General features: G+C 39.5%; 1 protein-coding gene across 1 annotated transcript; it reads left to right on the top strand.

The window, feature by feature from the left end:
• Positions 1 to 3288: 3288 nt before the first annotated feature.
• EIF2S3 (eukaryotic translation initiation factor 2 subunit gamma) lies at positions 3289 to 17331 on the top strand. The gene is made up of 12 exons (XM_071430381.1): positions 3289 to 3421; positions 5683 to 5746; positions 6204 to 6331; positions 6437 to 6558; positions 7868 to 7962; positions 9180 to 9338; positions 10549 to 10683; positions 11603 to 11697; positions 12588 to 12732; positions 13158 to 13327; positions 14287 to 14459; positions 16586 to 17331. Exons 1-12 carry the CDS (start codon positions 3353 to 3355, stop codon positions 16647 to 16649), a joined length of 1419 nt encoding a protein of 472 aa, XP_071286482.1. The 5' UTR covers positions 3289 to 3352; the 3' UTR covers positions 16650 to 17331.
• The last annotated feature ends 282 nt before the right edge of the window (positions 17332 to 17613 follow it).

Below are 17613 nucleotides of genomic sequence, written 5' to 3'. Positions count from 1 at the left end.
TATGGTGAAAAAACTGGCCTTTACAGAGTGACCCTGCCAAGACAGAAGGTGTTCCTGACACCTGTGTCTCAAAGGAGAGACGTTCCCTCCCTTTTCCATAAGGGACATCTCCTGCTGCAGCAAGCATGTGCCCACCCATATCAAATACTTCAACAAAGAAAAATGAGTAGAAACCAAGTCTATCAGATACAGAAATGATACAACCAAAACTTCATGCACCCTTCTGCACCCCTCAGGCTTTTGACCTTCATAGGTCAGCAAGGGTGGAAAAAGCTAAGCAAGACTTTCATGTTTTACCTGACTGTCATTTTGCTGTCTGCAATTTTGTGTCAAGCTGAGGTGTGAGATGATCTTCAGGTCTCTCCTACACACTGTCACAGAAGAGGACCTCAAACCTAGCCACAAAACAAAACCACAACAGCTTTGACATTTAAAACAGCTCAGCATTTCAAAGCACAAAAAACCCCTCCCATCCCCTTCTCATTGAACAATTTGCTTCTATCAAAAAATCAAAATATGTTAATAATGTCTCAGTTCTAGTCTCCTAAATAAAATTAAATAATTACATTTAGGCCTCTGACAATGACCACTGGTATCAAGATTACCTTACTGAATATTAATTTAAATTGAGATTTGGGTTGACCCCTCTGATTTAGGCATCTCTACAAAGTCAGTGGCTAAACAGTTACCACTGGCTTAAATGAGACTTTTGCAATTAATAAAATTCTGGATACAGTTTTTTTAGCTGTACTAATACACCAGTTACTATTTAATTCTAATATTTTTAAACTTTATTTAATTCATACATATTCATGTCCAACACACATATATTGAAATATGACATAATGTCAATTCCTAGAAATGTTCTTACCTATTTTAGTTGGGGTTGTTCAGCCTGGACAAGAGAAGGCTCTGAGGAAACCTTATAGAAGCTTCCAGTGCTTAAAGAGGGCCCAAAATAAGGCTGGAAAATGGACTTTTCACAAGGGCATGTAGTAACAGAACAAGGGAGAATGGCTTTAAACTGAAAGAGGGCAGGTTGAGATTAGGTGCTAGGAAGAAATTCTTTACTGTGAGGGTGGTGAAGCACTGGCACAGGTTTCTCAGAGAAGCTGTGGATGCCCCTTCCCTGCAAGTGTTCAAGGCCAGGCTGGATGGGGCTCTGAGCAACCTGGGATGGTGAAAGGTGTTTCTGCCCATGGCAGGAAGATTTTAACTCAATATCTTTGATGTCCCTTAGAACCTAAATCATTCTGTGATCCTACAATAATTAGATATTTGCAGACTTTAGACTTTTCTGGGTTTTCTTTATACTACAAACATTTCCAAATAAGTGAATCAAAATAGCAAGAGTACTTCAGTATATGTAAAACGTACAATCTCATTATTAAAATAGAAGCAACAGTTTGTGTATTTTTTTTATATTTCTGACAGGGTGTTTGGCAAGAATTAAGTCCTTTTTAAAGCCTGTTTCAAATGTGACAAAAACTATTTCCATAATTTTACACACACTGCACTGTATTTATTGCATAATTTAAACAGCTAAGTAACTACAGAGTCCAGTATTTTCAGTTCATTTTCATAAAAGAGGGATTATACATGTGTGAACATTGAGGCAACTATAACCAAGTATTGCATCATGTTCCCACTACACCTCGTGTATCTCAGTTGTTTTTCCCAGAAGTGAGGTATTAAATACAAAATTGAAAACACCATGTGGCCTGATAAAAGATTAAATATGAAAATTTATTTTCCAGACCAATATATGACATGGTTGAGTTGCAAGACAAAATACATTTTGTCACTGGCAACACCATCATAGATACTGGAAGGTTTCTTACAATGTGTTTCTGTTAATTTCTTCAGGTCAATAACAGTGGCAATGCGTTTGCTCTAGGTATATCCAGCAGAACTCACTCCTACCTCTTGGCTCAGGAAAGCATGGAAATAGTAGCATTGGTGAAAGTGGGAGGTCACAACCATTGTTAAACCAGGCACACCAGTTTCACAGGATTTCCATCATCACATTTCAGTCACGTGGTTGTCTGCCCCAAACCTGCTTTTTTTGACCTGCAAAGCCAGGCTAAATCTGAGAACAAACGCGTTTTTAAACGGACAAAGCCACTGCTGCTGGCACAACACACAGGAATTTGAGATAACTCGTTACCTGCATTGAAACCTGCTTCCCTGACCGCGGAGGAAATACTATCAGCAATATTTCTATGCCTGTAAGAGGCTCCCATGAAGAGGTCCGCTTGATTTCCCACAGGGAAGGGTTGGGAATTTGACCTTTACTCTCTGGTGAACCTCTAACCTGGCTCTCATCATTGGATTAGGGATTTTATTCAATTTATAAAGCATTTATGTCATAACCAACTCTGGAAACAGCAAGTGCTTGGTGTGATTTTTTCCTCTTTCATTACAAAACATTCAGGTTGTTCGTATGTTGGGGCAGCTCTCACATCCACATGCTTTCCCTAACAATAAGCACCCAGTCTATAAAGACAGTAACAAGAAAAAGGCTGAAGTTAGAAAGATCTCCGCATGCCGATGGCCAGCAGAGGTTATAACACAGATTATAACATAGGTTGTAACACAGGTATAACAGATGCTATAACACAGGTTAAAACACAGGTTATACTACACGTATAACACAGGTTATAACACGTTACTGTTCAAGCGGACTCCGCGATCGATGTGCTCCTTTCGGTACATACACAGACACCGTGCTTCGGTCCTCCCCCCGGGTGCCTTTCTGCACCGCACCCCCAGGACACCCCAAATAAACCCGCACAGCCACAAACCCTGAGCCCGGCCCCCTGAGCCTCCTGCCATCGGTGTGCCTTTCACCGGGCCCGCTCCCCTTCCCGCAGCCACGGCGTTGTTCCACACCCGCGCTGCACGGCACCGGCGCGGCCTGTGCCGGCTCCCGGCGCTCCTGGCGGGGTGTTCGGGCCGTCCGTCCCGGCGGGCTCCGGCTGGGCCGAGCTGCGCGCTCCCGCAGGCGCGCCGTGCCCGCGCTCCCGGTACCCGCCAGCCGCGCTCCCGCCCGTGCACGCTCCCACGCGCCGCGCGGCCCCGCCGCAGGCCCCGGTTGCATCACCCGGCGTGAGGGCGACCGGGGGTCCTTAACAGGGCTGCCCGGTGGCGCGCCTGACTCGTGGCCGCTCCGCCACGGAGCCAGTGGAGGTTCGCTGGCGCTGATCGCTGTTTGTCCTTGAGCTCGGTGTCCGCTCTCGGGCCGGCCGGTGCCGCGCTGTGGACCGGAGGCTGCGGGCCGGCAGCGGCTTTGCCGAGAGGAGCCGGCGGTCAGGCGGCCGCGTGGGACTCCTCACTTCCTACTCGGGCCAAGATGGCGGGGGATGAGGCGGGAGTGACTCTGGGGCAGCCGCACCTCAGCCGGCAGGATCTCGGCACCTTGGTGAGCGCCGCCCGCGGGGCGACCCGGAGCCACATCGGGCTCCCGGGGCTCGGCGGGGGCGGCCGGGGGCTGCGGCCCGAGGGGCTCCGAGCCTTCTGCTGGGCCCCACCGTGGCCGATGCGCTCCAAGGGGCGCGGGAGGCGATGGCGCCTCGGGGAGCCGCGTTCAGCACGCCGGGCGGCGGGGGACGCGGGCAGGGAGCAGGGGACGCGAGCAGGGAGCAGGGAACGGGAACCGAGGGCAGGGGGACGGGGGCCGAGGGTAGGGGACGCGAGCAGGGAGCTGGTCCTGCTGGCCCTGATGGGTGTGGGGCGCTGGGCGAGGCGCTTCTCCTGCCCGTGAGTGCGAGGCTCAGCAGCTCCGTGTCCCGCCAGCGCGGCTGAAGCTTTTGTGGCTCACTGGTGGGTGCAGTTTTCCTCGTGTAAGGTTTGACCTGTTCTATGGTATTAAAGACTTCTCTTTTTCCGAAGTAGAACCATGAATTTGAGGTGTTTTTCTACAGCAAGCCCGAGGAGTTCGCTACCAGCCCTGTCTTGGTTGGTTGGCCAAGAAAATTTTCTCAACTGTTAACAACTACCGAGAATTACCAGTTCTATTTACCACTGCAGCCAGTTGCAGTGGTCTCCTGCTGTGGCAGCCTTGCCTATTAAATATCTCACCTGGGCTGCCTCACTTATTACACTTGCATGCTAGTCTAAGTGTATATGTAATATATATTTCAAATTCAAGTGTATTATAATGTACATAGTCAAAAATCCTGCTGCTGTGGCCCCGGTGTTTAAACTGGAGCAGCTAACTTGTCTTTACAGTAATAATATTCACTGTTTTTTGGGCTTGAGCACAGGAATTCCCTATGGCGAGCATGTTAGTTATTTCAGATAGTTTCTTTTCTTCCTGTCATTGTTGACCATGGCATTTCCTAGTTGGAAAAGTCACAGACAGAGAGTGGCTGGAACATGAGCAGGAATTCTTTTTAAGGCCTGTTCTGCCAGCCCTTGAGAGCTTGTGTCTGAGTGAAGCTTCTTGCTGAGCAATAGCTTTATACCTGTCTTATACCAGAGGCAAAACCTCCATGCGTGCATGATTTCGTGCACCAGGAAGAATTCTCCTGGTGGCAGGAATTGCATCACACTGAAATTCTGGTCGCCCGGCCACATGGTGCCATCTGCAGGTCGCGTTCCCATCGCTGGGAAGTCATTTTAAGTTCGATATATGAGAAATAGAAATTTAATTATGTGTCTTAGGTGTTCAAAACTTGCTTTGTATTGAAGATGAACATTTTGTTCATGTCATACTTGAGAGCAGAATGACTGAGCTTACATTTTTACACAGATGTGTTTGATCACTTTGCACAGAGCCTTCATGTAACAGTGTAAACAATATGTGATTTAATGTTTGTATTATTTGTATCTTAAATTTTGTCCTGCACCGAGGACTCTTCTGGCATCATGAATCTTTGCTTGAACTGAGTGGCTCATCCCTGTGAATTCAATGCAGGATGGATATTAGCTTTACAGAGGAGCATTTTAGTGGATTTCAACACTTGTCCATTATGTGGTCAAACAGCTTTAAAAAAACCTAAACAACTCTTTCAGAATTGTTTCTTTATCTATACAGAGTGTATTTGTGAGATTTTTGTTTTGCCAGTGGCTACCAATAAGTTCACACAACAGACTATTTAGGACAGCAGAATTTTTATCTGGTACCTTAAGCAGCAATAACAGTATCTGAGGAAAAAAATAGCCATTAAAAGAATAAAAAACCATGGTGTTAAAGAAACCTCTGGACCCACTGATCCAAAGTGTTCGTTGTAATTACATATTGGCTGTGTGAAACCTTACACCAATTAAACATCTGTGTATTGACAAAGCTTTGTTTATAAAATATTAGTGCAGTTTGTCAGGTAGACTGTTGAAAATGAATTTGCCTGTTATGTGTAATTTAGGTTCAGGGGTAGGTAGGGGTTTGGGGTGTTTTGTTAAAAGTTTCTTTTGAGGTTTCTTGTTTTGTTTACTCCCATCTTTAACACTTTGCAGCCAAGACTGATTTACAGTCAGGGTTTTGAATAGAAGCCTGTACTGATTCACAAGCAGGACTTGGTTCACTTTTCACACGTATTTCACACACTTACAAGACTGGAATGCACATAATATAACTGGATTTTGCTGAATAGAACTATCAGTTAATTTTCAAGTTCCTAATTTTTATCTTTCTAAACATTTAATACAAGATGAATAAATTCTAAAATCTCCCTTGTACAGGATGTTACCAAGTTGACGCCTCTTTCACCAGAAGTCATCAGCAGACAAGCAACAATTAATATAGGTAAAATAACCTTATAAAAAAGAGGGGTGCATTAAGGTGACTCTCTTTGATGCTCATGCAGTAGCAGATGGTGCCTGTGGGGTAACACTTTCAAGAAATTTGTACAGAAACAGTTACATAGTAGTTTTAGGGACTTGTCCAGCCCTTTTGACTTGAAAAGCACCAATTTTACTTCAGGAGCATAGTTGAATGGCCTGGGGAATAGTTGCTAAAGCAAAATTTGTTTTACCTTGAAATAAAGGATTGAAATGAGTTTCATTAAAATGCAAAGATCTGTCCATTGGGAGCACAATTTCAGGTCTTGTTTGTTTAAACAAAAAATTGTTACAAATTCCATATGTATACCACATGGACTTACTGTCTGTGAGAATTTGGGGTAATTGTGTATTGATTGTTGTGGAGCATTGCACAAAATTAAACTGTGTTTTATTGACAAACATTTCCTTTTAAAACACAGGTACAATTGGTCATGTAGCCCATGGAAAGTCGACAGTAGTCAAAGCTATATCTGGAGTTCATACTGTCAGATTTAAAAATGAACTGGAAAGAAATATCACAATCAAGCTGGGTTATGCTAATGCAAAGGTGAGTCATTGCTGTAAGTGTAGCAGCTCTGTTTCATGGGGGATGTAAGATTGCAGGTAACTAACCCTTGAGGAATTAAACCTTTTTTCAATTTTAAAAAATCAGATTTACAAGCTGGATGATCCAAGCTGCTCTCGACCAGAGTGCTACCGATCCTGTGGAAGCAGCACCCCAGATGAGTTCCCTACAGATATTCCTGGCACCAAAGGGAACTTTAAACTAGTCAGGTAACTGCTTTAAATTACTGGAATAAATGGTGTTTACTTGCCTTTGTATGAAAACAGGATTGAGCTGTGAGCTGAACGGGTTCTGGCAGACTGTACATTCTTAGATGGGGCACCCTGGGCTGAGGCATTGTCTAAACTGAATTCATTGTGGTGGTGAGCACTCCATGGTACAGCACAGCTGTGTCTGCTGGTCTCAGCTACTTGCAGGACTTTGAAGTTAAATATTTCTGCTATTAATACAAGTACATTTTAAACCAGGCAGATTGAGAGCTAATGTGGACCTCACAAACACATCTTTAAAATCTCTTTTGGAAGGTGATCTTTGTTGAACTTTTTCTTCCTAAGGGCAGAGTTTCCAAAGTTTTTTAAATGAATATATGAAAGTCTGATGCCTAATGTGAGATCAGGCCTCTCACTGGAGGCCAGATGTTCTTTATTTACTTGATTTCTGGTAAAGTGTAGCACAGTTTTTATGCAGTACTTATGTGGTTCTGCACAATGATTGCTCAAATGAGAGTAGTCATGAAGAATGTTGTACAAGATTCTTAATTTATGTTTATGATACAGTACATGTGGGGCTGTAACCATATGTCTTTCCTTTTGTCAGACTCCAGCAGAGCACTTGTACTAATTTCTGTTGGAGTGTGGCAGGCAGGCAGTCATTGTGAAACAACTGGTTAAAAGCTTTGCATTCTTTATTCTACTGGTTACTTGCTTGTAGGAGATTCCTAACATCATCAGCAAAGCACCACATTAGTCCCTTGCTTTTTGATGGCCTGCCACTAAGAACAAGGATTCTTCACTAGATAGGTTCAGGAAAGAATATAGTGAATCAACTGTCTTAGTCTGCACAGTAAAACCATAAGGTTGGAAATGTAACATCATGTCTGTAGACAAATATTTGAAGTGCAGTTATAACCATATAATTAAAGATGCATAGTTTCCTAAAAATGAGGAATGGGAGGTGCCTTTTAAAAGAGTTAAGAGAAATCCCATGTGGTATGTTGGGGTTTGGGTTAGTGGTGGTGGGTTGGTTTGATTTTGGGCTTTTATCCTGGTGCATTTAATCTAGTTTAGAGTAAATTGGTGAAATATTAAAGAGGTACTTAATGTGGACATGTGGAATTAAATCTGAAAACTCAGAAAAAGTATCCAATAGCTGTTTAGTAGCATTTGTGTTCTTTCCGAACTTTTTTGAAAATACTATTTTAAGGATACTTCTGTGTCTGGCTAATCACTGATATAAATCAGTCAGAGGAATTGTTGGTAATGGGCTTTTGGATCTCTCTTTCACCTTCTCCTGCAACAGGCATGTCTCTTTTGTGGATTGCCCTGGCCACGATATTTTGATGGCTACCATGCTGAACGGTGCAGCAGTAATGGATGCAGCTTTGCTGTTGATAGGTAACGATTGCTACCCAAAAGCAGAGCCCTGTTTTGTAGTAGCATGAGGCAGCTTTATATGGGCTTTAAAATCTCCTGGGATGTGGTGAGCAATTTAAACAAGTGAATGCTTTTAAGATGTGTTAAAGTGGTGCTACAATGGTAATGTACTGTAACAAGCTGGTTTGTTTTAAACACAGCTATCCATACACACTAGTCTGGTAGCTGGCCCTGTTGATAGAAGATAGGTAATATAAAACCCTCTAGTGATATAGTACTGTAAAATTTTTATCACTTTATGGAAGCAGATTAGCTGCATTTTGAGTTTCTCTGAAGGTTCAGTTTCCTTTAAATATGCATGTAGTCTTTGCCATACAGTAGAGTTCACAAACAACAGTACAAACAGTAGCCCAGATAAATATAAGCAAAATTTAAGTACAGGAGATTTAATATAATCCAGACAACTTTTGCTCTGATTTGCAAGCAACAGAAAATGAATAGAATGAATTTTTCTATGAAGAACATTCTAGTGTTCTGTAATGATACATACCAATTTTCTTACCTTGATAGGATATGTCAACAAAAGAAACAAACAGCTTCAGATAGTGTAATTTAAAGTCTGAGACAGATGATGAGCTATCATTTCTTCTGCATGTTTATCTCCAGAAAATGTGATAGACCAAACTTCAGGCAAGATTAACCACCATAATCACACATCAGCCAATGATGGCTTCTTAGCTGAAGTCTAAACCATGCTGATAGCAGCCCTATTCACATACTTGATTGAATTATAGCAGAGTTTGGGGATCTTGGTATTTTTCTTGGTATTTTTATGACTTTACTAAGAAAAAATTAAGGTATTTCTTGAAAGGTAATTTGTGTATTACGCTACAGTCAGCTCAGATATCTGAAGAGCTAAAGGATGGAGTAAGCCAAGTTAGGTGTTGGTATCTTTGGATATTTTGGGTGGGTGTTCCTAGTGGGAGCAGGTAGGATGGGGGAACCTCTCTGGCAGCCTCTTATCTGTCCTGCATTGTGTGGAGGCTACAGCCAGCAGCTACAGGGGAGAAGAGGTGCTTACTGACTTGGTGATTCATATGTAGATTCCTGAGAGACAACTGACTTTTCTTTTTTAAATTTTTTTTACATAGTGATAGTAGATGGAAGTAGCTATCCTACCTGTAGGAGTTTTATCTATCTTTATAGTTTCTATATTCCACTCACTTTTCTTCTTTCAGCTGGTAATGAGTCATGCCCTCAGCCTCAGACCTCAGAACATCTAGCTGCTATAGAAATCATGAAACTGAAGCACATTTTGATTCTACAAAATAAGATTGACTTGGTGAAAGAGAGCCAAGCTAAAGAACAGTATGAACAGATTCTTGCATTTGTACAAGGTAAGTTTTCAGGAGGAGAAATCCAATAAGTGGTGGAAATTCAGTGTTGACACATGGACACAGTGATTTTCTGTATGTTCATAGGAAAGCTTATCTTGGGCAATGCAGGTGTACATGGTTTGTTAATGTGAAAATTAGACCATGGCAGTTGTGCTTCTTGCCTGTTTCAGCCTGCTTGCATACAACAGTGTTATGGCTCTGGGTCAGAGCTCTAGATGTAAAACTAACATCAGTCACCCTTACATAGTAGCTTTCAGTGGATTTGTGATTTCTTCCTGGAGCGCTTCTTTGGTAGAGATTGCACTGTGATTTTACAGCAGTGCAGGAGAGAAGGAAGGTGTACTTGTTAGGGGCACCTTGTAGGTTTAAATATATTAATTTTTTTAACTAATGACAAAAGATTGCTCTTTCATCTGTCTGTGCAAATCCAGTTTGGGCAGTGTTATCTTACTCTCTAAAGGTCTGCTCACCTTTAGAGTGATTTGAGTTTTATCTTTCCCTGGAGCTTCCACTGTTTTCCCTGTTTATCTGCAGTAGGTGGGGCATGTGACAAGCTGCAGAGCTAGATTGTCACCATCAGAAGTTGCCAGTGGGTCTTTCTTTTCCTTTTTTTCCATTTTGTTCTTTGTTTTTTTCCTGTAATTCGTAATTGTTGCCTTGCAGAAGCTGTACATAACTCTGTCAGAGTGGCTTGATGTGTAAATTTGGAGTTTGAAAACTGGAGTTATCACAAGGAACATAGACATAATTAAAACTAATGATGTCTAACAAACCTGGCTTACTAAATGCATTCTTCTGTAAAATAAGGATTTTTCTAAAATAGGTATTTGTATTGCAAAATTTGAAAAAACATAAATCATTAAATTAACAGGAAATTTAGTTTGTCATAATGAAACCTGACTCTAAAATTAACTCTGCTGTATCCCATACTGAGAAATGACCTCTCTTAGGAAATCTTAAAAATATTTCTGATCACAGTGTAGGAAGTGAATTCTCCCTTTGAGTCGAAGATTATCTTCCACACTTTCAGAATGCCTCAAAAAGTAGATGTGGCTATGTGAGCTAAAATGTTGAAGGGAGGGATAGATGCTCTCTGATGTTGCTGTGGAAAATACACATAGAACATGCCATGAAATCGATTCGTATTTTTGACAAGGACAGAACACTTGGTCACATTAAAGCTGAATGTTGAACTTGATTTTTGTTTTAGGCACAGTTGCAGAGGGAGCTCCAATAATTCCAATCTCAGCACAGCTGAAATACAACATAGAGGTGGTTTGTGAGTACATAGTGAAGAAAATCCCGGTCCCTTTGCGAGACTTCACATCCGAACCGAGGCTCATTGGTATGTAAATGTCAGGCCTGGGTGTTTGTGGCCAGACATTTTCTGAATGTTTCTACACTTAGAATAGCACATGCTGAGTGCCCTAAACACAGGTGGGTTTAAAAGGAGTATTTAGGATGCTCTTTTTTAAAACTTGCATGTCCTCTGAGAGCTGTATTGATTGTTCACTGTTAGTTAGTTTTGTGTATATTCTGTGCATATGACAGCACTAAAATGCAATAAAAGTGAGAAATTTGTCTGTATCTTAAAAACATCCCTTTAGTTATGAATTTAGTTTTGATTGAGCAAAATATTGGCAAGCTGATGAATTTGATAATTCAATTATTTCCATGGAAAATTTTTGGGTAGCTTGGTTAAATCTTTTGTATTAATCTCCTGTTTCCTGGTTGTAATTGTCAAAGTTTCAGTTCTTGTCCAGCATGAAATGCAGTTCCTACAAGGAATTCATTTGCTTGCCTTTTTTTTCCAATAATCCAGGGGAGTCTTATATTGCATAAATGTATAAAAATTGACCATAAAAATTACATCAAGGTTATGGTGTTCAGCTATGAGTACATTAAAACAGTTCTGGTATTCACAATTAACATTGTGAATTAACATTGTGTATTCACAATTAACATTGTGAATATTAAAGGGTTTTTTTTAAATGGTTGATCATTGCTTTCTTTTTAGATCTTTAAGTTACTCTCTGCTATGCAAAAAAAGTCTTATGAAACATATATATGAGTAGTTAAAATGGTTTTGAGAATAAAATTAACTGTCTGCCTAAAAATTGGAGTAAATTATTGATCTGTTTTTGTAATATTTATAAATATGTGTATCATTTCATAAAAACAGACACAGTCAAAGTTGCTAAAGAAAGACATTGTTTAAAAACCCGATAATAAATATAAACCTGGTCATGATCTCTTCTTTTCAGTAATTAGATCTTTTGATGTCAACAAGCCTGGCTGTGAAGTTGATGACCTTAAGGGAGGTGTTGCTGGTGGCAGTATTCTAAAGGGTGTTTTAAAGGTAAACTTTTCTCTTTCCTGACTGAAATTTGTAATGACAATGTGTAGAGTTTTTCCACACTTGCTACAAAATGTATCTATATCATTGATTTTTTAAAGACTTGAATACAGTCACATGGCACTTATCCTTTCTATCTGTACTTCATTTTCACTTTACAGTTTTAAAATACCAGAACAAGAAGCACTGGTTTTATTTTTTAAAATATACTATTGTAGTCTTAATGTTTGCTAATAATGCTAACAGATTTCATCCCTCACAAAAATTGAAGGAGCTATTTTTTTTCCTGTCCTACCACTTCCACTTGCTGAATTACTGTCAGGAAGAGGAGAGCAAAAGAACTTTAAAAGCACCTTAGAAGTGTGTATGGGTTCTCACAGGTCCCACTTTCCCATTTAAGTGTTCTGTATATTTTGATTTTTTATTTTGCTTGCTTGCTAGTAATAGACAGAAACTTTTAAACAACTGGTTTTTTAGGCTGGAGAACAAACATTTATACAGCTTGTACTTTCTCTGGTTTGCAGTATATTGATGTCAATCAGTTACACTGATTGAATTAACTCAATTTTTCTCAAAGCTGAAATATTTCTAAACAAAATACAGTGTTTAAAAATTAAACTGAAATTTAATTGTTGGAATTATTGCCGATAAGGATCTTAGCTAAAGCAGTTTCACAAATTGTATTGAAAAGAAAATCAGATGTTATATTTGCTGTAAGTATTGCTCAACTTGCATAAAACAGTTCAACAGAAATCCTGCAAATTCTACAGTAGCCCAGAACCAAGGACTCGTATAAAAAGTAGATTTTGGGATATGTAAGTCTTATCTGTGACTAGTCAGCTTTGTGTTCCTGTGAAATAACCAGTTAAACACTTTTTCACTTTTGTCATTAGGTGGGCCAGGAAATTGAGGTGAGGCCTGGTATTGTGTCCAAGGACAGTGAAGGCAAACTCATGTGCAAGCCAATCTTTTCCAAAATTGTGTCACTCTTTGCTGAACACAATGATCTACAATATGCTGCTCCAGGAGGCCTTATAGGTAAGAATATTGTCTTATGAAAAGATTCATTTCTTCATGCTTATTGAAAACACTTGGTTTCATTCAACAATGAATTTCACTGTAATTAACAAAAATACCACGAGCATTTTTAGATAATTCATATGTGTAGAGAGAGACAGGGTTGGTGTGAAGAATGGATATTTAAGAATGAAATAATTTTCTTGAATGTCACTGGCCAGTGCAGACCAGCTTGCCCTGTAAACTGTACCACCTTTAACAGCAGAATATTTCTCCATCTGTTTAGACAGAGCTGACAGTCTTGCTGACATTCTGAAAGTGTTGTCCAGGCAGTAGGGAATTCTCAGTACATTCTCTGTTTTTTTTTAAGATCATCTTCAAATATTTTAGCCCATAGAAATGACAGCTACCTTTCAGTTACTCCTGACTCCCTTGTTGTGCTGTAGGTGTTGGCACTAAGATCGACCCCACGCTGTGCCGGGCTGACCGCATGGTGGGCCAAGTTCTTGGTGCAGTTGGGGCCCTGCCAGAAATATTTACAGAGCTGGAAATCTCCTACTTCCTGCTGAGGCGACTCCTGGGCGTGCGCACTGAAGGAGACAAGAAAGCTGCAAAGGTCTGTGCCCCTTCTTTTGTTTGCACTGATTTTGTTTGCTGTGCTAATTTTCATTAATGAATATATTGCTTTGATCACATGTAGACGTTTTGTCTCAGTGTTGATAGAAGCTTGTCACAAAACTTACCTGCTTGTTTAATACTGTAGAATGGTTTTCAGAGGAGTAGAAATTCATATCAGTAGTTTAAAGTAGCATAAAGTATTTATGTATCATGTTATGTATTTTTCTAAGCATGCTTGCAGTTGTTTTCTTTTGCTATCATCCCATTCAATTGTGCAATAATTAGTTTGACAGTGGTACTGATCTACTTCCTCCTGACATGCTTTTTGTAGGTTTTTTCACTGAAGAATTTTTTAAAGTTTAAATATTTTTGAAATACTCTGGTTGAAAAAAACTGACCTTGAGGCACAGGACAAACTTGTGTAACACTATCTGTTTTACACAAATGAACTAAAAGATCATAATTTCCCCTGTTAGCATTTAAAATTATAAACTGCTTCATGCAACAGTGAGTAAAGTGCTTCAGTGCTCTCTTATCCTATGAAATTAATTATTTAAATTTTTTTAAATGTAGGCATAGGCGAAATGAAAATACACCATCCTGGTAAATAATCTGTATAACATCACAGGTTGTAACAATATCTCTGTTTGTGTTTTTAATATGTTATATGAAATCATCAGCATAGTTTATAGAAAATATAGATCAATCCCAAGAAAGTACATCATACCAAGAACCTCAGAACTACATGTACAACACCTTTATGTATTTGTCCTTTTGCATATAAAACTTGTATCTACTGACACTGCTGCCCATAATTTGTGTGTGTATATTTATAATATTTCTCAGCTGTACCTTTTTTTGTGGCAAGAAGGTAACAGAAGATGACTTGGTACTGTCTGTGCTGTTTGTTTTTAGTACTAAAGCTTAGGTTTCAGAGTGTTGTATGTCTGTCTTCAGGTGCAAAAATTATCGAAGAATGAAGTTCTAATGGTAAACATAGGATCCTTATCTACTGGAGGGAGAGTCAGTGCTGTAAAGGCTGATTTGGGGAAGATTGTGCTAACTAACCCTGTATGCACAGAAGTGGGAGAAAAAATTGCTCTGAGTCGAAGAGTTGAGAAGCATTGGCGGTAAGTTGGTGCAAAGTTGGTAGGGAACTTTGCTTGATACATTGTTAACAAGAAAATACATGGATCTGGTTTTGTACTAGAATAGGTAAGTGTGGGTCTGTTTTAAAAATTCTTCTGGATTCTCCTGACACATTGGCACCATGGTTGTGGAATGCTTAATTTCATTGCTATTTCTTTTTTAAACAGGCACCACGATTGGGAGGGTATCTATTAGTTAACAGCCAAGGAAACACCTGAGGTTTGTGTTTGTTTCCCAAACTGCCAAGCTGTAAATTGAGCTCAGTAGGGAATCTTGGCAGAGGGGTTGGGAAATTCTCACCATGTGAAGCCAAATAGCCATCTTTATGCACACCTCAGTGGTTTTCTAGCTGTGAAGCTGCATGTGATTTCTAGTGCAACCTAGAAATTACAACAGGGGAACAGAGGAAGGATGTTTGAATGTTTTATGTACTATGAGCACAGAGGAAGGATGTTTGAATGTTTTGTGTACTATGAGCACAGAGGAAGGAATAAAGTATCAACTGGATTTAGCCATTCAAATTACAAATATGAAATGTGAGGCTGAAAATGATGAACAGAATTGCTTTATTGCAGTGCCAGACTCTCTTTACATCATTACACATACTGTACCTGTCACAGGTTTCATTAGACTGGATTGATAAGAACATCAGAGTTTTTTGATTTGTTGGCTCTGCACAGCCCTTGTAGTATGAAAGCACAGCCATTTTTACAAGTCTATACTGTATGGAAAGGGACCAAGCTTTAAATATCCATGGATGCATGTTTCTTTTTCAGCTGACAAGAAAATGTAGACAGGAATTTAGTCCTTGCTGTCTCAGAGCAAGATGACAAATTAGGAAAGAGATTATTCTCTGAAAAAAAACCCAAGGCAAAAGATAACATGTCTTGAACAGGAGGGAAAAAAAAAGGCAGGACCCAAATTAAGTCAGGTAAAGCAGAAGGAAGAGAAGAAATTACGGGGTTTTTTTCCCTTTTTTTAAGCTGTAGACTGATAGCCTGTGCAAATAATGTGTGTTCCTTCTGTAGATTCTTTCCCAGTTAAAAAACTTGACCAAATTTTGCCCAAAAGCCCACCTGTCTCTGGATTATGTGGTGGGCAAATAGTGGCAGCCTGCTGTAAAGATTAGTTATTGAAAAGTTGATTCCTATGCTGTATTAAAAAGATAAAGACAATATAAGGAAACTGAAAGTTGAAAGGGAAAGAAGCCAAACTGGGAAAACCTGCATAATAAGACCTAATTGCAGTAAAGATAATATACAGGTGGTACTGTGAAAAGGAACTTGCAGCCTGAGTTCATAAGTTCATAAACCAAGACTAAAAAGAGGTATAAAATAAAAAGGAAATATAGGAATAGAGAGGGGTTAAACAGCAAATGGGATACACCAGTGATTCCAAGGACTACTGAATTCAAAGATGGTCAAGTTAAGACCTATGGTTATGGTAATAAAAAGTGGGAAGTGCTGCTCTGATAAACTTCAGTTTCTTTTCTGGTGTCCCAAGACAGGCTCTACTGCAAGGTAAATTGAGATGTGGTTTCTCACCAGAAATTGGAAAGGTTTCAACACAGTTTTACTAATAATATGAAATACCTACTGACTGTGGAAATGGATGTATTCTGAATTTTTTTTTTGCAAGTGTATTTTTCTGAGGCTATAAAAAAGGCCTTCATTTTCCTGAATATAAATAGCACTCACCCAAGAGCTGAGTTACCATCACAGGCTACCATTGAGAGTTACAGCTGTTTGTAATCTTACTGAATTGTCATTTCTCTTTGAAAGTAATGCAGCACCTCAGACACAGGTGAAAGAGATCAAGCTGTGCATAGATTTACCATCCAACAGTGCAACATAAGTTACAATACTTTCAGATTTTCAGCTTCTGTTCAGGAGTACACCCTCAGCTGGTCACAAATGTCCTCTGTCCTTCACCCTTTTCTATTCTGTATTTCCACTAAGCAGGTTTGTTCTCGTAGAATGTTTTGGGTGGGAGACAAGTGTAGAAAATTCAAAATGTAAGAACTGAAGGTATAAGAAGGACAGAAGGATGTTGACTTATACAGGATATTTCTGACTACTGGTAAAAATAAACCTTTTTTTTTTTTCAGTTTAATTGGTTGGGGTCAGATCAGAAGAGGAGTGACAATCAAGCCAACTGTTGATGATGACTGAAGAACAAAAGAGTGCTTCATTTTTCAAGATGAAGTGCCTATTTCTATTTTGGAGGGGGTGTATTTTCACAGTGGAATTGGAAGCTGTGCAAACAGTATCTTTGAGTTGTATGGCTGTCCTCGTAGCTTTTATTGAATTTTACCCTCTTACTAAAATACTAGTCACTATCACCATTAAAAGTGTAAAAGAATTGGCATAGAAGTGGGTTTCATTATCCACTTTTTAGTAGAAATTAATTGTACATGTCTCATGGCATGTCTAATTTATGTTACTTTGTGTTTCAGACATATCTGTTTAATATCAGTCAAACCAGCCCCAGTGTAACACACAAACCATAAATCTGGTATTGAAATAAAATATTGCTTATTTTCATTAATTCATACAGTTTTTCTGAGTAACAAAAGACTGCAATGATTGTTCAAGTACAAGAATTAAAAGCAAGCAAACTATTCTTGGAAGACTTAGTACCTTTTCTGCCCAATTTGTTTTGTTTAGACAACTGTTACCAACAAAAAATTTTATTTCTTTGTTTCTATGGTTCTTGATTTTAGGATTCTAAAGTATTACACTTTGTAATTAGGATGGCAATATTGACTGACTTGAATTTGTCATTTCTGATATTACTACATGTTTTCTTAAACCCCCCCAGAAAAACCACAAGTAAACTGGATCTGAACTGTCAGTACTGGTTTTGGCCTATTTTAGTATGGATTTATGAAAAGAATGTGATTAATTGGAACATAACTGTGTCATCATGAAACTCTGTGGGAATGACCTGGGAGTTATTTATACAGTAGGGGGAAACGACTTTTAAATTTTGTTGAGCAAATATAAAATATTAGGAAGTGGCTGTAGAAAGGGATGATTTGGGGTGGAGGCAGAGTAATGGTGGTGGAATTGTGAATAGGATGAGGAAAAAAGGTATAAAACCACTTTTGTTAGCTATTCTGAATCACATGCCTCA

The sequence above is a fragment of the Agelaius tricolor genome, unplaced genomic scaffold (assembly GCF_023055355.1).
Source record: "Agelaius tricolor isolate 1412-34295 unplaced genomic scaffold, bAgeTri1.0.p SCAF_7, whole genome shotgun sequence".
Taxonomy (NCBI): domain Eukaryota; kingdom Metazoa; phylum Chordata; class Aves; order Passeriformes; family Icteridae; genus Agelaius; species Agelaius tricolor.
The sequence above is the reverse complement of the archived record's forward strand: the minus strand, read 5'-3'. Positions and strand labels throughout refer to the sequence as shown.

What these genes read in the sequence shown, in the direction of transcription:
- EIF2S3 (XM_071430381.1), top strand. Translation starts at nt 3,353, where the DNA reads ATGGCGGGGGATGAGGCGGGAGTGACTCTGGGGCAGCCGCACCTCAGC. An exon ending in GGCAGGATCTCGGCACCTTG is followed by an intron (nt 3,422 to 5,682) that starts GTGAGCGCCGCC and finishes TCCCTTGTACAG; the next exon opens with GATGTTACCAAGTTGACGCC. An exon ending in TTCTAAAGGGTGTTTTAAAG is followed by an intron (nt 11,698 to 12,587) that starts GTAAACTTTTCT and finishes TTTTGTCATTAG; the next exon opens with GTGGGCCAGGAAATTGAGGT.